This window comes from Symsagittifera roscoffensis, chromosome 2, assembly GCF_963678635.1.
Source record: "Symsagittifera roscoffensis chromosome 2, txSymRosc1.1, whole genome shotgun sequence".
NCBI classification, from domain to species: Eukaryota; Metazoa; Xenacoelomorpha; order Acoela; family Convolutidae; genus Symsagittifera; species Symsagittifera roscoffensis.
In genome coordinates, this window is record NC_087063.1 from 61,717,110 (window position 1) to 61,737,711 (window position 20,602).

General features: G+C 39.0%; 2 protein-coding genes across 6 annotated transcripts in view; both read left to right on the top strand.

Moving 5' to 3' along the window:
• Positions 1 to 20,602, top strand: part of LOC134839588 (rab-like protein 6) — a 323,021-nt gene that overhangs the window by 136,828 nt on the left and 165,591 nt on the right. The gene's annotated exons all lie outside the window — the stretch shown is intronic.
• Positions 1 to 20,602, top strand: part of LOC134839574 (glutamate receptor ionotropic, NMDA 3A-like) — a 106,054-nt gene that overhangs the window by 83,080 nt on the left and 2,372 nt on the right. For 4 of the 5 annotated variants that reach the window (XM_063855167.1, XM_063855169.1, XM_063855166.1 and 1 more), the window contains 9 exons: positions 4,307 to 4,348; positions 5,281 to 5,584; positions 5,812 to 6,026; positions 16,993 to 17,123; positions 17,357 to 17,530; positions 18,454 to 18,753; positions 19,229 to 19,483; positions 19,698 to 19,843; positions 20,277 to 20,430. In XM_063855167.1, coding sequence (XP_063711237.1) covers positions 4,307 to 4,348; positions 5,281 to 5,584; positions 5,812 to 6,026; positions 16,993 to 17,123; positions 17,357 to 17,530; positions 18,454 to 18,753; positions 19,229 to 19,483; positions 19,698 to 19,843; positions 20,277 to 20,430 — 1,721 coding nt within the window. The remainder of the gene's footprint in view (positions 1 to 4,306; positions 4,349 to 5,280; positions 5,585 to 5,811; positions 6,027 to 16,992; positions 17,124 to 17,356; positions 17,531 to 18,453; positions 18,754 to 19,228; positions 19,484 to 19,697; positions 19,844 to 20,276; positions 20,431 to 20,602) is intronic. The other variant, XM_063855171.1, reaches the window with a different exon arrangement.

A 20,602-nucleotide genomic window follows, 5' to 3' on the forward strand; every position in this document is an offset into this window, starting at 1 on the left:
TGATAATTGTTTATATTACGATCTTAGTACCAGTCTTACTAAAATTGAGAAACAATCGATTTTAATCAATTAATAAGCGATTATAATCTCTCTTTTTAAAATCAATTTATAATTAATTATATTACATTATAACCGGTTATAATCAATTATTTTTTTCGTCTATATTTTGATACAATTATAATCAATTACAATTGATTGTAATCCATTATTTTTAATCAAAATTTCAATTAATTAATTTTGCACATAAGTCCATTATAATCGATTATAATTGATTATAATCCCTTGTTTGTCCTTTTTGTGTTCGAAGTTGCATCTAAATTGCTTATATTTTATGCTTTTTGTAGACGTTGATTCCTATGAAAAATGAGATTTTTTTTAAAGTTTTCCAATCAATTCAAACTTATCAGGTTTTTTTTGCATTTCTTCCCCATTAGAGTTGTTTTTTGATGCATAATTTAAGCTTTTTTACCCACCCAAAACATCAGCAAATTGATTTAGTTTCATGAATGATTCGGAAATTTTTATTTTTATCTACCGCGGGAACCTTTCTACTAATATGAAAAGATCTCTGTGAAACTTTTGTTTCGTGGTAAAACTTTGTGTTCAGATGAACCAAAGGGTTCAAGAGATCTCTTTTCTAGAGATTTTCTTATTGACACAAAATTAATAACCCATAAGTAATATTTCGAGTATTTTTTTTGAATTGTTAAAATTTTGGCAAAATCAGAGATTATAATCAATTATAATTGATATTAAGGGTTTTTTGTAAGAATTATAATCAATTATAATCGATAATAAGAGATGATAATCTCTTGGAAAAAATCACGATTATAATCGTTTATAAATCCTTCAAACACCAAATTTTGGTAATTATAATCAATTATAATTGTCAAAAAATCATCATAATAATCATTTATAATCTATTACTTACGCCTAAATATGCGGGTAGGTTTTTCTACTCATTTTCATGAACGTGCTAGGAATCAAAACAAGTTATTTAGGTTCGAGTATAGTTCTCATTCACAAAAATGCAATTTGTTGGAATAATTATTGATGATGAAAAACGCTTTGTTGTTATAAAAGGTCAAAGCCATAATATCACCTTTAAAAAATTTTTCTTCTGCAATCATTTATTGATAATTGTAGCTGGTTCAAAAAGAGACGCTTTAGTCAAATTGATCGACTATTTTTTTCCTGAATAATATCAGTCAATTGATCAGTCTCAGCATGTAAGCCTGTTTTTTTTGAGCGCGGAGAATTATTTAAAACTCCAATAATCTGAAGCAATCATCCGAAACTTAAGAAGGTGATGCAGGCGAAGCAAAAGAGATACATGCAGGACAATAATTTTATTTGCAAGAAAAATCTACTTTATGAATGCCATAATTGAAAAAACAATACAAAGAAGCTTTATAAAGTTTGTAAAAGAGTTTTTGTAGTTTTCCTCCACCATTTTTTAAACAAGAAAAATGAAATAAAAAAATGCGCTCAAAAAATTTTTGAAAAAAAAAATTAAGTTCATTAAATAGACAATGAGGGCTGTTTGATGAGTAGAAAATTTCTATTAATTGCTCTCGCATAACTATAAGGTAAATCAACAAAAATCATTAAAAAAAGGTAGAATTAATTATCCAAAAAATTCACGTTCCAAAAACTATTATAATAACTTAACCGACACTAAAAATAGTTGGAGTTTAAAAGACCTCATATCGTTAGTTTCGTTGAAGTAAAAAAAAGAATGAAATTAGTAGAATTGTTTTTGTATAAGAAAATGGAGCCAACAAAATTTTACCTTCACCAATTACAGCGAACAAAAACGTTAAAAATCAATCAATTTACGTTTCATTAGAAATAGAATTTACAAAATAAGGAAACGTAAAACAAAATAAAAACCCAGAAACAGAACAAAAAAAGACGCCTTTATTGGAAAAAAAAACAAAAACAAAAAAACCAATCCTTCAAGTGTAATTAATTTCTCTTTTTACTACTAAGCAAGTATAACCAGCTTCTGTGCCATTCGCACAGGTTATTTCAAACATCGATTCAAGTGCAAAAAGAATTTTTTAATTAAAAACAATAAAAAATGTTAAACTGAATTAAAGGACAGTCAGAACATGTAAAGAAATGTCTGATATGACCAGCCTTGTTTTCTTTTCTTACCAGATTTACAAAGCAAGGGGAACAAGACTGCTAGTATCCAGGCGAAGCTCTGAATGTTCCGACTGCCTTTTAAGGTTTATGGAGCAGTAATAACCTAAATACCATTAACAAATTAAATGTAATAAAAAAATGAAATTTTTTTCTTTTGAAAATTTGATTTTTTTCCATCAAAATCAATCCCCACACGCCATATAAACTACAGAAGAATAGATTTTGCTCCTTGTAACAAATCATTTATGGCAAATAAGCTTCTTTCGTCCAATTTGGAACGATTTCTAAGACGGATTAAATCTCCGCTTACGCGCTTTAATAGCGCGAACTATATCGCGGGTTAATTGTACCAAATTGGCCAAAATGGCAATCTTTAAACCCCCATAACTTCACAAAAAATCATCACAGGTGAAATAGTTTTCCAAATTTAAGATCAAGATCACAATAACTTCTGAATGATATTTAAAAAATTCCGTCAAAAATGGCTAGTTAAAAAGTCGAAATTTGTCTAAAAAAAAACCCACCCCGAGCAGAAACATTCCTTTACTTTCGCATCGAAAGTCGGAACAATAAACTAACGCAAACACAGTGTAAGAGTTTAAACTCAAAACTAATCCAGACTCAGACAACTCATATCCATCTTTCCGTAAATCATATGAATCGGATTTTTAAATCATTCGCAACCATATATCATGTGACGAATTTTCGAAGTTTTTTGTTTTGCTCAAAAAATCACAACTAGGTTATTGATATTCTGATGTGTCTTGATATTAACTGCCTTTTCTTACAGTGAAAAAGCGGTTGATAATCCGCATCTAGCGGTTGATAATACGCTGTGCTGCTAAATTTAGCCAAGATACTCAATTCAAGTTAGAAGTCTCGATAGAAATGTGGAACAAATTAATATTTTTGCGCTGAGAGGTTCGAACTAATTGTTCCGACTTTCGATACGAAAGTAACGGAAAATTTGTGCTCGGGTGGGTTTTTTTTTCTCCAGACAAATTTCGACTTTTTAAATTGCCATTTTTGATGAAATTTTTTTATATCATTCAAAAGGCATTGTTGTCCTGAGACCTGAGAAGTTATTTTACCTGTGATCATTTTTTGTGAAGTTATGGGGGTTTAAAGACTGCCCTTTTGACCAATTTGGGACAATTAACGCGCGATATACTTCGCGCTATTAAAGCGCGTAAGCGGAGATTTAATCCGTTTTAGAAATCGCTCCAAACTGGTTGAAAGAAGCTTATTTGCCATAATTGATTTGTTACAAGGAGCGAAATCTATTCTTTTGTACTTTATATGGCGTCAAGGGGTGATTATTTTCATAGAAAATTTCTAATTTAAGAAAAAAAAATTCCTTTCATTTTTTTACATTTAATTTTTTAGGTTATTACTGCTCCATAAACCTTAAAAGGCAGTCGGAACATTCAGGGCTTCGCCCTGATACGAGCAATATTGTTTTACTTTATTGCTAATACATATTGCACACTGATTTCTGCGATATGGAATTTTTTATAATGAAAAATCAAAAGGAATGAATGACTCATTTTAATAGATCGATAAGAAAACCGGGCGGTTTCAGAGGGGGGCTCGAGTATTCCCTTTGGTACCATTTTATGACACCCGCTTTCGTCCGTAGAACCCAAAAAATATTTTTCTTTTATGTTCTTTTTCTTCGCCAATTTTCCTCAAGGGCCGAAATTTTTAGCCTAAATAGGGTCTTTGTAGTGTTCTGTGCAATCTTGGAAAATCAATTTGGTCAACTTGAACAAAAACGACAAAATTTTTGGAAATTTTTGAAGTGCTGCCCCCTTGAGAAAATCTTAGATTCCCCTCTCCCCCTGCAAGAGTGCCAAAAGGATCTCAAGAAATCTACCAGTCCAATCAGCAAGCCATTTGTATCGCAGCAAAATGTCAATTTTTGAAAAGCAGAATGGTTTTTGAAATTGCACCGTGAAGTCAGTTAATTTTGCAGTTATTTGTGTCATCTTACATTATTAAAACTTTAGCGTAATGTTACTCACTCTCGAAATCAGTTTGACTCATTTTTAATGAACCTCCTCTAGGTTTTCAATGAATCTTCAAGGAACGCTTCGTGTAATCGTCTCTAGAAAAAAGAATTTGAAACCAGCGGCTTAATTACTTTTCTGTTTAGCGCACTGTCTTCATGCCCATTGCGGCACAGGCCACGATTGGAGTGAGTTAATGAACGCCGTTCAACTGGTCGAAGATGAGGATACGCATCGCTTAACCTAACCCTATTTAAACAAGTTTGAGGGCATAGCCAACAAAACTAATAGTACTGCGGAGAGAAATTGAATACCGCGGTTATCTAAATCGGCTCCTTATAATTCGATCGGTTGAACTGTGGACCCGAGATGTGACTCATGATTACTTTATTAGTCCGAGTGTGAACATCCGAATAAATTGCACTGACCCTTTTATGCTCATGACTTTTTCTCTGCCCCTGCTCTGTTTTCATAATTTGATCTATCAAGTTTAAAACCATAATGCTTTTAGTTGTAAGTTTGGATTATGGTTATGGTCTTGAAGTGGAACTTTTTTTAATTTTACGTCAGCCAATAAGTTTCCCCAGTTTCTCCAAAACTGAAAAAGGCCCTAGACGTAAAAAAAACTGCTCTTTTGTGACAGTTTTCGGAACGTTTCAACCAAAAAGAAGCTATGAGGTTTCTTTGACGCACTCACGCAAAAAGTAGTATCCACTGGCGACTTTTTTTTAGAGTTGGATAGCTAACAGCAGGTGTTCTAAAATAGCATCAAAAAGACATCCTTTAGGTTTGGTAGGCAGTTAAATTCCTGAAAAGAGGGTCTTCCACCAATATTCTATTACTATCTCAAAATCTGGCTAAATTCGGGAGGTGTATTGCTTGATCAATTGTCAACCCCCTTTCTGAAGTATAAGGCATTATATTCATTTCTTTCAGAAAGCTAAAGAAGCGATTAGTACTTAATTCAGCGAATCATCCATGTTAAACTCACGCAGCTTAAATAGTTTTAACTTAGTACAAATTCATTAACTCTAGTTATAACTTCACGGTACAAAAATTCAATATGACTAGTTATTGAAGTTCGGTGAAAGTTGAATTTTCTAAATTTGAGTTTTTGCAGACGGTACGGAGATCAACAACTACATCTGGATATTTCCCGACATCAGTTTTTCGGACGATCCTAGCATCATGCGTCATCTACCTCTCGGCTCCATATCTTTCTACTCGGCTCTCAAGGACGACCCATCCGATGTAGTTTCGGCTTTAACTGAGGTCGTAATGGGAGCAGCCGAGTCGGCTCGGAAGAATCTAGAAGTACTTGGTGATTTGAGCGGAGAACCAGTGCGACCGGAAATAAATACCTTGACGTGTCTAAGAGACCAGGACATTCAAACACATGTGAAGCAGGGGCAAGAACTGCTAAGGTCAGCCAGCCCACCACTTATTGTTATTTTTCAAAATTCGGGTACCTAGTAACGATATCCCCCCATGAAGAAGTAAATCAACGGTTAAGCATACCAGAGTTTAATACCTAGTAACGTATATTCCCCCTTTGGCAAAAAGGGGATATAGTTAAGGAGATCCAGAAATTGAAACAATAGGTTGAAAAATTAAAAAACTTCATGAGGTCATCTGACTTGAATAATTGCAGGGTTCTCAAACAAAGCAGTTTCACAGTGAAAAACAATTCTAAGTACAAATTCGATAGCGACGGATTCAACTCCAACGGCTTCTACAGAATAGTCAACCTCATCAAGAACCCGAACATTCCCTCGACTAAAGACGAGTACCGCATCTGGCGTCAAATCGGCACCTACCAACCAGATCAGGGAGGTCTGAAATTGGACACAATTCTCTGGCCAGGAGGTTAGTCATCACGACTATTAAATCCCATAAGGTTCAAGTGTTGATCCTGTTGCTAATAACTAGAAGCACTTTCTCGCATACAACTTTTTGTGCTAAAAAAATCCTTCCTCTCCCAACAACGAGATTAACTTAATTTTATAATTTTGAAGAAAGTGGCCGAATATTTGAGGCTCGGTGTGGTTTTTTTTGACTTTTCAAAACACCGTTTCGCCAGAATTTTTAAAATATCATGTAAGAAATATTGATGCTCTGAGCACAAATTTAACGAGGCGAAACGGAACTTACGGTGAGAATCAAAATGTCATCCGGAAATCTAGAAAAGAAAACAGAGTCTGATGCGGATAAGTAGTAGCAGCGAGAAAGAAAAACAGCTTGAAAGTTCAAAAACATCTTTTCAATCAAACTTTTAAGCACCTATCAATTTAGGATTGACAAACAAAAACCTAAAGTACTTACAGGGCAAAATATTATGAAAAAGCACGCAGACCAAACTTAATCAACTTAAATTCACTTTAAGATAACTAACAATTTAGAGACTCAAGTCTTGCCTTAAAATGCAATGGATCAGCAGCAATGGTAAATAACTTTTTTCCTGCAGAGATAATTTCAGCAAAACCACTTCGTTGCAACAATTAAAATCAATAAAACCGTTCCTCTGCAACAAAAAAAGAAAACAGATTTTTTAGCCAAATAAAAACAGCAAAAAATCATACGTAGAACTCAATTTTTACAAAAACTGGCACAAGCAAAAACTTGAAAACAAAACACTAGAAATCGCTCGAATTTTTATAGAAATTTTCGTTTTTTCCACCAAAATCTTCAGATTCTTTAAAGGGCAGTCGAAACATTCAGATTTTTTTCCAGTTTTTGTTTACAAATTTTTTTGAAATCACGTAGCAAAAACAACGTGGGTATAAAAATAGACAATAGTCTGTTAAAAGTTAATTACCCAATTGTAAAAACATTTGCGATCAATAAGAAACTTTTTTTTTCTTCAATTTTTAATGTTTTTCATAAACCAATGGATGTTCAAAACCACAGTTTTGACAGTTTGGGATATCTGTTTGTTGGCAACTAGTGATTGCTTTTTAAATTGTTTCTAGCACTTACGAATCAACCAACACCCACAAAACCAGTTGATTCCAAATTGAAGTTTCAAAGTTTGCGCCGATACGAGCAGTATTGTTGCTCCGGCTATACTAGCTCAAAATTAGACGGAAAACCAAAAATTTCAAAAATGTTTTTCTCGATACTGGGTGAATGTTTTAGGAAATTATTAAAGGACCTTCTAATATCAACTGTAAAGGTTCTAGTATGATATATCACTCATCCGATTCCGTTGATTTTTCGTGTCACCTGATTTTGCGTGGAAAACAAAAAAACTAAACAACACCCAAATACAAAGTTCCTCTCCATTTTTTATGGTCGGAACAAAAGCGCGCGAAATTTTTATTTTTGTTTTTATCAATAGGTAACAAAAACGGCAAAACATCCGTTTCGGACATCATCCCATGCTGATTTGAAGCACGCTAATTGCTCTCGTTATTTTTTTTGTTGCAACGCAAATGTAGAGTATAGATGCATATAAAACAGAGTATAGTTGCATATAAAACAGAGTATAAATGCATATAAAAACAAGCACAGTTGGCTGAGTGGCCTAAGCTAAGTTACAGACTATACAAACTTGCCAGTTGACGTAGGTGCGAAACCCCCACCTGCCCATGTTTTAATAAACTAACAACGGGGGTTATATCATATTTAACTGTTTTGGTTCAGCTTTGATTAAGGCTGACGCCAAAAAGAGCACTTTGTCTCAAGGACATTACCGACCGGTTCTTGTGGCTAGCTTGCGCCAATTTGTTATGGAAGCTGGGCTCTTTTCCTGTTTCCCCCCATCCAAAATACCGAGTTATGTTTGTTTTACGTGTTTTTACGGCTAAATGAGTGATGTTACGCTGTAAAGTATGAAGAACAAATCTGTTCACAGTTGTCGATTTGTTCACCATGCCAAATTTCATTGCATTATGCCAATGTTAAATAAGCTTTTCAAATTTGAATTTGAAAGGGGGGACTGGAAAAGAGCCGGAAGCTGTATTGGTGAAGTTATGAACTTGTTTAACTGCAAAATTTGGATGAAATTAGCTAGTATTATCGATGAATTTTGTATTGCCGAGAATACGAATTAATTTTGAAATTTTGTTTTAAAATCATACTACAGAGATTGAGCGCGCACGTTTTGGCGCCCCACAAGGGACAGTTAATGCTCTGATTGTTTAATAATTAAACGACCAATTTCTTTTCAAGACAAGGGACCCTTTGCCCAAGGGGCCCCTTTGCTTTTATTCGAGTGTTTCCCGGACACGACAGTTTCCCCGACACGAGTGCAAATAGAGCAGAGTTGTTAGCGAAAGCGCTGAACAAGGCAGGAGAAGGACTGATCGAACAGTGAAAGATTGAAGCATCAGATGAGATTGCAAACAACATGGCCAAGCAACGCAATGTGTCTTAACTGCCGAAAGGACAGAACATTCAGATGAACCTCCCAAAACTGGATTATTTGACCTGGACTGGGGAGTGTGATTAACCGTGTTTGGACTAGTACTGGAGTGATATAGATACCAAGTCAACTACAGACGTTTTGTACGACTTAGAGACGTAATTGCTGAACAATTTCTCTGAGACTTACTAAAGCTTTGACAACCCGAAACCGGTGACCACCCATCCTCCAAAACTGTAAGACTCGACAACTTCTTAAAACTCCACTTGTGCTATAAATTGATTTACGCTGTCATATATGTTCAAAATTTTTCCGCAAGCTGGCACCCGGTAATTTTTTGGTCAATACTCCAAATTTTTGGACAGTTCCGTTGAACTGAAATATCTTACAATCGGTACTTAGACAATTTACTTGACACTTTTTCTCGATACCAAAAAATTTTGGATATATCTGAACGGAATAGTAATTTGTGAAATCGGAACTGGACTAGTTTTTTGGATTGGTTTATGACTCGAACCCGCTGATCAAAATTTTCCGAAAAATTTTGTGGAAACAGAAAAAAAAATTACCAAAAAGTTCTCAAAACGTCCCAAGAATTCTGCAAAACTGTGCTGTAAGATGAAACCAACCTTATGTTAAGTGGTCTCGTAGCGGAATATCAGGCAAATTAAGTTGAGTTTTTTCATCCTCAGGTTTCTTCCTTGTGTGTTGTTGGAATTTAACCAATTTACTTGATCCCCCACCCACCTTTGGTGAAACTGAAAGCCAGTTCGCTTCAAGTAAATCAAAGCTGTTTCTGCCCGACCGATTATTGACTTCATTGCGTGACAGTAATGTTAAGTGGTCAGGTAAGGTGATACTAAGTGAGTAAAGTTGAATTCTTTCAGCCTCAGGTTTACTCCGTGTGTGTTGTTGGAGTTCAACCGACCAACTTAATTTTCCAACCCCATTGGTACTTAAGCGTAACGCAGCCGTCGCATAGGTCCCTTAAGTGTATGGTAATCATTCTAGGAGCGCGTCCCAGAGCCAGTTTTGAGTTTGAATTTTAACGCTAGGGACTCTCAGAAAGCAATACAGTACTACCTGCATCACTACTTGTCGCACCGTAACGACCTTGTAATTTGGCACGACGCCATTGATAACTCGATAAGTAGGCACCGCAGCAACAACAACCGCAAGCTGAGTAGTGAGCAACTTGTCAATTTGTTATTAGGGTATAGGACAAATATTTGTGCGAAGGTATTCTGTAAACGGAACGGAACCGAGGATATAAAGGAAAGTTTAGTTTCAACAGGTATTTTCGTTCTGAACGTCGTCAAAGACTTTATCTCTAAGCGTAAGGCTAAGGACCAGGTACTAATTGAGAAGTAAAGAGCTTCAACAGCCACTTTCCCTTGAATTTAAGACTCTCCTCCTTCTAAGGCGTTATAGCGCTAATCTTAACATTCTTAAGACGCGTAAGAAGCGGAACCGCTTACCACTGAAAGCTCGAATAGCTATAAAAAAATAGGTTTCAGGCAGAAGCTTTGAGACGTCAAGTTCCCCCATCTTGTAAACTAATGTTGATATATTAATGCAAATTTAATTACGTATCAAAACAGTATCTCATTTTATTAATTGTTTTTTCTTTGGTGAGCATCCGTGAAACATTGTCAATTTGTGAAAAACATGGACGAAAAACTCCAAAGTAAGATACGCAAATTATTTGAAACCCGTCTAAATCTAGAAACTGAGCTGCTGAAAGGTCACTCATTATTACTTGAGTACATTGAGAATAATAGTCACACCACAAAAATTGATAATGCTGTTTACAAATGTGCATTCATATTTCTAGTGCACACCTGTTACCACCACCGTCTGCTGTTCCTTTACAGATCATGAGTTCAGACATAACTAATGCCATCGGTCAACCGGAATCATTACCTGTCCTAATGTTACCGGCACAACCCGGTTCTGGTTTTGTTTCTTTGTCATCTGCATTTTCTGGTGGTGGCTTCTCATCTTTTGGAGTAAAACCAACGCGGTTTTCTTTTCGGCACCTAATTGCCATGCAGCGCCAGTTCAGACGCAATATAATCTTCCCTTTGTACCGCATACTGTAACACCTAAAATCAACGATTACTACACACGTGATGCAAACTTATGGCGATTGGCAGCTACAACTCCAATCGTCACGCCTGCTCCGTGTTGTAATGCTGGAAACATTTTTTCTAATGTGACAACTGTTGTCCCACCGTGTAACACCGCCGCCCCGTTTACTAGTGGGAGGACTGTGTATTTTAATTCTCCGCCAGTTCATCCCCAACATGTTCCGTATTTTGTCAACTATACTAATACTGGTTATCAGCCAGTCAACGAAGACTACGCTCCGTCTTACGCTTATCCGAACCAAGGTTGTTCATCGGATCGAACTCTCTCCGCTCCAGAATTGGCGGAATTATTGATGCATAGGCGCAAAGATCATCTTCCTGAATGAAAGTTAGCCCAGTTTGACGGCAACCCGTTAAACTGGCACGAATGGTTTGGTCAGTTTAAGTCCACCGTTGATTTCGCTGTTCTCACCGTTGATACGAAACTGACATACTTAAAAACACTCGTCACAGGCAAAGCAAAAACTGCAATTGCGGAGTTTAGTTATAGTGGCGTTATGTACAAGGATGCACTGGCCACCTTGCAACGGAAGTTTGGGCAACCACATGCTATTGTTGGTGCGCATCTTGATAAGCTGAATACTTTTCCTCCACTTAAGATGCACAATTCCGAAACTGTCATTAGCTTCTCCTCTGCCATATCTGGCCTCGTATCAGTTTTCAAATCATTGTCATTCAACGATGATCTAAAGGGTGTTAACCTGTTGAACCAAGCTGTTAGTAAATTTCCGCCTAACCTCAAGGAAGCTTGGTCAATGCATATTGTTAGGCATAATTGGCAGCGGCCAACACTCTTAGACTTGAATAACTGGTTGAAAGAAAAGGTCGAGGGACATGAAAGATAACTTGTACTCAACTCTAAGGCCAAAAAAAACGAGGAATCAGTTAAACCAAAAACAACCAAATTTTTTGCAGCCAATAGCCAGGTAACTAGTCAGGCTCAGGATAAGTCTAAGTTTCCGCCGTGCGTTTTGTTTAAGGGTAGTCATGCATTGTGGAACTGTGCTGTTTTTTAGGAAAAGAAAGCTACTCAGCGAGCAAAATACGTAGCTGAACAAAAACTTTGCTTCGCTTGCCTCAATCGCAATCATAGTTTCCGGCAAAATTTTTTAGAGCTAAAATGTGCCCGAAGCCAGAATGCGATAGCACGCATAATGTCTTGCTCCATGGAGCCGAAAATTTTTTTCCTCGGAAGGAAAATTCCAATGTGTCAAATAAGGCTGGAACAAACAAATCCAAGGAGAATACAAACCCATGCCGCTGTTAGTGATGTACATGACATTGAATCATCTAAAGAATTGTTGCCAATTGCAACACTTGTTGTATCCTCGGATGTAATTAGTCTCCTGATTTGTGATAGTGCATCGACTCACTCTTGGGTGTCTTCGTCACTCCTTAACCGTCTCGGCTTAGTAGGGGAGCCCGTTAACTTGTCAATTAGTGGTTTCAATTCAACCACCGTCGTTGAGACTCAGAGGACAAGCTTACAGTTTTCCCCGAGCTGAATAATAGTGATTCCGTATTCCCTCTGTATGCATATGTTCAAGACATTATTCGGATTGGTTCCGAATTAAACAATATTGCTGATTTGCAGAATAAAAATCCACAATTAGCACCTATTAAGACTACTACCATGCCGTTAGACCCATTGGGTTCATCTTGGGAGAGGATAAAAACTCACCGTGTTCCGTTCGCCTATCGATAGTTTGGGTCATAAGTGGTCCGTTGCCGAATAATAGTGATTTCGTATTTTCTCTATGTGCATATGTTAAAGACAATATTCGGATTGGTTCCGAGTTAGTCAATATTGCTGATTCGCAGAAAAATATCCACAATGAGCACCCCCTATTAAGCCCATTCAATACACTTATGAGGATGCTGAAGTTATTATAGGACAAGACTACTACCACGCCGTTAGACCCATTGAGTTTATATTGGGAGATGAAAAAAAAAAACTCACCGTGTTCCGTTCCCCGATAGGTTGGGTCATAAAGGGTCCGTTGCCGCTGTCCGTTGTTTCTACTTCTTCGTGTTTCAAGTGTGTTGTTGAAGATTCTTCTCTGACCGACCAGATAAAATTCTGGTACAAGTTGGAATCTTATGTATCTTTAAAACAAGTCGATGCCCGTTCCGCCGCGGATAAACATGCTTTATTCATCCTAAAATCTGAAACCGTTTACAATGGCTTAAGATACATTGTGCCTATGCTTTGGATTGATAGTAATGTCAGTCTACCAAACAACTATTACTCGTCACTCGCCCAGTTTAAAACAATGGATAGAAGGTTAAGTAAAGACCCTGAACTGCGCGAAAGATACGCAGACACAATTAGAGAGGACATTAGGAAAGGCTATGTCGTTTTCGTCGAACCGCATGATCCACGTAAGCGTTCCGATCGCGAGTGGTATCTTCGCACCATCCCGTCGTAAAACCAAATAAGTCGGGTAAGGGGTGTCGAGTCCTTGAAGGGGCTTCTAAGTTCCACGGCACATCCTTAAATAAGTCCTGATTGGTGGGTCCGGACCTACTCCAAAATTTAATTTTTGTACTTTTGCGATTCCGTCAACACAAATACGCCGTCTCCGCGGATATAGAGGGTATGTTCCTCCAGGTAGGAGTCCTCGCCCGCAATCAAATTTCGCTCCATTTTTTTTGGCGGGAGGATACCACTTCCGATGTGGTAGTTCATCAGTACACTCGCCATATATTCGGCGCACGGGATTCGCCTACATGCGCCAATTTAGCGTTGCGGAAAACAGCAACTGATAATGTTTCTGGGCAATTGACTATAATGTCCACATACCCTGAGGCCGCCTCAGTCGTAAGTGAAAAATTTTACATGGACGATTACTTGGATTCGTTCGAGAGCGTTACCCATGCAATTAAAATTAGCCGCGATTTGTTTTCGTTACTAAAGTTGGGAGGATTTAATTTGAGTAATTTTGTCAGTAATGCTGATGAAAGCACTTCAGCAATGAACCCCGAGGGTTGCAAAACCTCGTCTTCACCCATCAAGGAATATTGTGACAGTGCCGAACAATCATCACACGTCTTAGGTCTCAAGTGGGATCATGTGAAAGACACATTGGTTGTTAGCAGAGGCGTGGATCGTCGTCTCGATAAGGCATTAACTCAACGAACCGTCTTGAGTTTTGTCTCTTCTGCGTTTGAACCTGTTGGGTTAGTAGCTTCATAAACCGTTAGGGCCCGTCTTTTCCTTAAAGATGTTTGGAAAATCAGTGGTCAAATTTGAGAAGATGAATTACCGGAAGAGATAAGAGATAAATTTCTCGAGTGGCACTCCGGTTTCCCTCTCTTAGGGCAATTGACTATTCCCTTTGTTGCTTCACAGAGCCTGTGGATCATTGCTGAGCTCCACATGTTCAGTGATAGCTCGCAGGACGTTTTCTGCGCGGTTGGGTTATTGCGTGCGCGACTCTCGAGTTCGCACAAAACTCAAATATCTTTTCTCTTTGGCAAAGCTCGCGTTGCGCCCATGAAAGCGCTATCTATACCAAAGCTATAGCTTCAATCTGCTCTGCTCACCACACGACTGAAAGATGATATAATGACAACCCTTACTGTCAGCACTAACCATGTCTACATGTGGAGAGATAGTACAACATTTTTGCAGTGGCTAAACTGAAAAATTACCTGTATTCATCGCTAACCGTGTCGGCGAAATCTTCGAATCGACCACTATTGATGAGTGGCACCATGTTCTGGGCGGCGATAATCCAGCTGATATCGGTACGCGGGGGATTTCTTCGGAAGCCCTCAAGGATAGCAGCTCGGTTATTGGTCCCAGCATTCTCAGGACTACTGATTGGCCGTTTATACCCGAAGAACGTGTAATCAATAAGATTCGTTTGAAGGGTCCTTCTTGTGATGTTGATAATTGCTTGGAGACATCATCTTCCTTCGTCACCGATATCACATCCATCAAACATCCCAAAAACGGGTTCAATTGGGAAAGGTTCAGTTCCTTTACGATATACAATCGAGTAGTCGCTTTTATGTTGAGGATGCTGCCTTCACATAAAGCATTTTCGCGGTAAGGACTTACGAATCACCGACTCCACTGAAATTGATATTGCAGGAAGCAAACTCATTCAACTTGCTCAGATGGAATCTTCCCCGTTGAGTCAAAAACACTCACCGCTGGCAAACCTATTAAGATAAGTAGTAAAATTGCCACATACTCGCCATTTATCGGTCCCGCTGGTATCGTTTGATACTTAGCACCCGATTTACTCGACGCCCGACATACCCTAGTTCAATTGTTGGCCCGCAGTCTCCACCACAAGCATTTTCATCACGGTTTAGATTACATGCTCTCCGTTTTAAATATGAAATATGCAATACTTGGGTTGCGTCGACTACTTCGGTCTATCGAAAGTCAATGTGTAACATGCCGAAAACGCAAAGCAAGTACTATCCAGCCAATTATGTCCGATTTACCTGTCGAACGTCTCGGATATACGCAATCACCCTTTAATCATACGGGTGTGGATTACTTTAGACTGCTTTACGTTCCGGTTTGCAGAAGCACTGAAACAAGATGGGGATTTTCACCAGGGCTGTACACTTTGAGATTGTACCATCTCTGGACACTAGTTTTTGTGTCATGGGCATTGAACGGTTCATTGCGCGTCGTGGTACACCAAGCACGATCTGGTCGGATAACGGCACGAACTTCGTTGGTGCGGAAAAGGAACTACTTGCCTGCATCAAGAGCTGGAATGGCATCGCTCCGACCATTTTTGCACACAAAGGTGTTACTTGGAAATTTAACCCGCCAGGCGCACCTCATCATGGCGGCTCCTGGGAGCGCCTCGTCCGAAGCGTGAAGCGCGTGCTTTACGATATACTAGGCAGTAGGCGAGTCACCGAAGAGGTGTTAGGAACAACACTCTGCTTAGTTGAGCAGGCTTTGAATTCGAGGCCAATCACTCCCATTAGTACGCATTCACGTGAGTTCGAAGCGTTAACCCCAAACCACTTTTTGCTTGGACAACATGCCACAAGCTTTCCTTCACTTTTACCCGGGGAGCACTTCGACCAAAAGAAAAGGTACGTGCGAGCGCAGTCGTTTGCCAACGCTATCTGGTCTCGTTGGCTTCGCGAATATGTTCCCTCACTGAATAGGCGTGTCAAGTGGCACACTCAATCACTCAATGTGACTCCACTTATAAGACAGGCGATCTCATGTGGGTGATTGAGCCCGATAGTCCGCGTGGGAACTACCCTCTCGCCCGAATCGTTAAGCTAAACTACGGACAGGACGGTTGCGCCCGATCCGCCCTTGTTAAGACCGCAACCTGTGAAGTCACTCGACCTACCGTTAAGCTCGCCCCTGTTCTTCTTTCTTCAGGGGGGAGGATGTTGCAACGCAAATGTAAAGTATAGATGCATATAAAACAGAGTATAGATGCATATAAAACAGAGTATAAATGCATATAAAAACAAGCACAGTTGGCCGAGTGGACTAAGCTAACGTACAGACTATACAAACTTGCCAGTTGACGTAGGTTCGAGTCCCCCATCTGCCCATGTATTAATATACTAAAAACGGGGGTTATATCCTATTTAACTGTTTTTCGATTCTAATTCGGTTCAGCCTTGATTAAGGCTGACGCCAAAAAGAGCAATTTGTCTCAAGGACATTACCGACCGGTTCGTGTGGCTAGCTTGCGCCAATTTGTTATGGAAGCTGTAGTGGTGAAGTTATGAACTTGTTTAACTGCAAAATTTGGATGAAATTAGCTAGTATTACCGATGAATTTTGTATTGCCGAGAATACGAATTTGTTATTGATATTTCGTTTTTAAATCATACTACGGAGGTTGAGCGCGCACAATTTTAGTTGATGGGAAATATTTTTTTTTGTATTTTTTCTTTTCTTTTTAGCTGAAGCTTTCAATTTTTTTTCAGTTAAGCGGCCAGAGGCCTAACGCAAAGGACATTTGTTTAAGGTTAACTAAGCTATGACTATCTTACAATAGCTCACCTTGTAAATTGCAGTGCACGTGCGAATTGAACCCGCAATCATATGACTACTGGGCACCATCACTACCGATGCGCCACAATTTACTTACAAGAACTGTCGGAACTTTCAGGGCCTCGCCCTGATATGTAGTCTTGTTGTTAACTATTAGAATTTACTATACTAAACGATTTATAATGAGTTTGTGGTAACCTTTTTCGTAAACTCCGGAACCATATAATTGTTTTGACTTTCGAAAAATGTAACTGAATGTGTAAGTTATCTCTTGTTTTTTTTCTGAAAAACCGATAGCCATGACCGTTTTTTTTTCAGGTTCGCCTCTGTTGCCAGATGCAGTTAGAATAGCGGACACTGAGAAAATACGACTGGTGTTGAAGCTGTCTCTGCCCTTTGTGATGCAGACTGCGCAGTACAATGAAGAGAGCGAGCAAGCTGGAATCAAGGTCAGTTCAGCCTTTCCCCTACCACCCGGCACCACTGTGTGAGCAACAGGGCTTTAAACTAAGGAATTGATGATAAAAACGATGAAATGATATTTAGGTAATTTGAAAGCAGTCTTGCACAGCCACGGTGCAGAAACGGCTTTTTTGAAACGGATTTTGTGGTGCAGATTAAAAATCATACTTTAATACTGTAATGGCTAAAAAAACAAAGTAAATTTTTTATTTACGTGTAGTGTAGAGACGTAGGCATCCAGTGTCTCAATATCTCTTCGTTCACCGTGGACCCCGACCAGATCCAGAAGTACCTGGATGGTAAGAGTGCGGACAAGGTGGACGTGTTATGCTGCTACGGATTCACAGTTGAAGTTCTCAAGAGTCTCGCTAATGATCTCAACTTCAAGTACCAGGTGAGCTTGCAAAGAAATATGGAAAGACGAAAAATTTTTGATTCAGCTTAACTTACCATAGTAACTCACTATTTTTAGAGACAGCCGTCAAGAAGTTCAATCTCTATCATTTTACAGCCTTTGTCAATTCAGGCAGGGCGGATTTGGGGGGGGGGGGGGGCATCCGTTCTTCCCATCAGGGTTTCGACCCCTTGCCGACCCAAAGGGTCTCCCTTTGTACTATTTTGAGATATCCATTTTTGGTGAAGGGCCCTAAAATTTTTCTAAAGGCGCCTTTGGCGCCAATATATATTAATTTTGAGGGAGGAGCGCGCGCCGAAAAAACGCGATTTTTTGGTCAACATTTTCCAAAAAATGCCAAAAAACGCTTTTTTTTTTAACCTATTTTGTCAAAATTTTGCCTGCGGCGCAGAAATTTTGGCCCAAACAGGATTTTTGTACTGCTTTGGAGGAGCTCGAAAAATCAAGTAGGTCGAACTAAAAAAAGAAAAAGACCTAAAAAAAAAGTTTTTTTTTTTTGAAAACCCAACCCCCCCACCCCCCCCCCCCTCGAGAAAATCCTAGATCCGCCCCTGATTTCAGGTCTCTCCAAAAATAGAATAGGAGTATGTCGAATTAACAAAACGCCAAAATACAACACAGTAGCGTTTCATTCCGTTAACTCGTCGTCTTTTCACTTCATTAAAACTAGTCATGAAGCCATCAGCTCTCCACCCCCTCTCTCAGCTTGCACTTTTATGGCATAACGAGTGCTTTTACAAGAGTAATCATGAAAATCAAAATATGTTTGTCATGGCGTAGCTATTCCGCGTGTCAATTTTAATAACAATCGGAAAACGTGAACCATCATTTTATTTATAAAACCTTGCAGATGGGGAAAAGAGCTGAGCAATCTTTAAAAAGTTTATTTTCACTTGTTTCAGGCTTTCCTGACTCCTGAAGCTACAATTGGGTCATACACTGAAGGCCAATGGCGAGGCATGATAGGGGATATCTTACGGGACTCAGCTGACATGGCGGCAGGTGCAACTAGCATCACACCTCAGAGGGCAGAGGCTATCCAGTTCAGTGTCCCTTACTACAGCAGCGCGTTTGGCACTCTGTCTGCTAGGAAGCCCCCCCGACCAGCCACCAGCGCCTTCATGGACCCCTTCTCGCCCGCCATGTGGATACTCATCTTCATATTCGTCCACGTCACTGCAATCTTCATGGCATTCTTCGAAGTAAGCTCCTCCTACAATTTTCTGTTTGATGACAATGAGGAATCACGCAGCAATTTGAAAAAATTTTAAAAAAGCACCCCACCCTGGTAATTAATTTATAAACCTTCCATATTACGAAACCTGTGTCTGGGGGGCTTTTTTAATTAGGCAGTGGGGCTATAATGGGAAAAAACCAATTTCTCGCAGCCAAAAAAAACATCTATACCTGGTTGACTTATTGGCCAAGATTTTCTGGGACAGAAAAAAGCTGCAATTTGATGGGACAGAAAAAAGCACATTTTCTTTCTCGTGCTTGGGTAAATTTGATCGACTTAGAGCTGTGGCATGCTTTCTTGAAGCCATTTACGTCTGTACATCTGCCAAAAATTGTAATGGTCGCCTCTTAGTGAGATGACTAAGAAAAGTTAGATATTTCTGGCGCTGAGGTCACGTGAAATTGTTGTTTCTGAGAATGGATTAATGTTTTGTGATTCAGTGGCTGTCGCCTTATGGCCTGCACCCGAATGGACGCAACAGACGCTCTGTGTTCAGCTTCCCCTCTGGCCTCCTCCACACCTGGTCCCTACTCTTCTCACACACCTACGCCTCCAAACCCCCCAAGAGTGTGGCCAGCAGAATCATAGTCAATGCGTGGGGTATGTTCGCTGTTGTGTTCATTGCTGGCTACACGGCTAACTTGGCCTCCTTCATGGCGGGTCGGATGCTGGATCCCAACATAGACATCTCAAAGGTAACTGGGCAAACTCTTTCATTTCTTTTTAGAAAAAATATGGTTTAAAACAAAACATCTGTAACCTTCAGGACACCAAAGCAAAAAGTTTTCAGTAGGCATTCTGTTTACAGATAGCAGTACGTACACTGGAAATTGAACGCAAAGCTTCTCAAAAAAACTAAACAGCAATTTATGAATTTGATTACAATTTTGTTATAAAAATCTGTTGTAGCTTCGTTATCCGGACAGTGACATGAAGTTTGCGACTATCAACGGCACTAGCACAGAGTACTACTTGCAGCTCTATTTCCCCCAGAGGTACAGGGAGTTCAAAAAGAACAACGTCAAGAGCCTCGCAGAGGGAGTGGCCAAGCTAAAGTGAGAACAAGTTACCCCCGGGTACCAAGATATTCCTAGTTTTTGCAGCTAAAAAACATTCATATTTTCCATCCTACAAAAAAATCAAATCATCATTTTCACCAATTTAGGCAACATAGTTAGGACAAATGATATACTCTTAGCTCGATTGATCATGTAAGCGCTTCACAATTTCCCTTTCAGCATCTTTAGTCTTTAGCATCTTTGTTGCTAGTTTCGTGCTGGAACAGTGTATACCATTGTAGCGAATTTTACTATTTACCCCCCCCCCCCATTGAAACAGAAGAAAATTTAATACGAAGTTTAAAATTCACATATGCATAACCGTTGAATTAGTTCTTTATAGTGGTGGCAAATTCTTTATTCATAACATAGAGGGGGAGATAGTTAACAAGATCCATAATCAATGATGATGATAAATGATGTATTACAGGAGTTACGAGATAGGGGCGCTGATGTTCGATGCTCCCCAGGTGGAGTACGAGGCAGCCACTGACCCCGACTGCACTCTGATCGCAGCAGGGAGCAACTTCTGGTCAGACACCTACGGACTCATGTTCCCAAAACACTCCAATCTTGTCAATCAGGTATGGCTAAAAATCTAGATAGGGTTATGGTCCACAATTTGGAAGTTTCTGAGGTGCTATGGAAAATCAAATTCGTAAAAAACTACCAGCACTTTAAAATACTCTTACTCTAACAACGCACGGTTTGTTCAAAGTGTTAAAACGAAAATTTTAAAAAATATATTATTGGTCA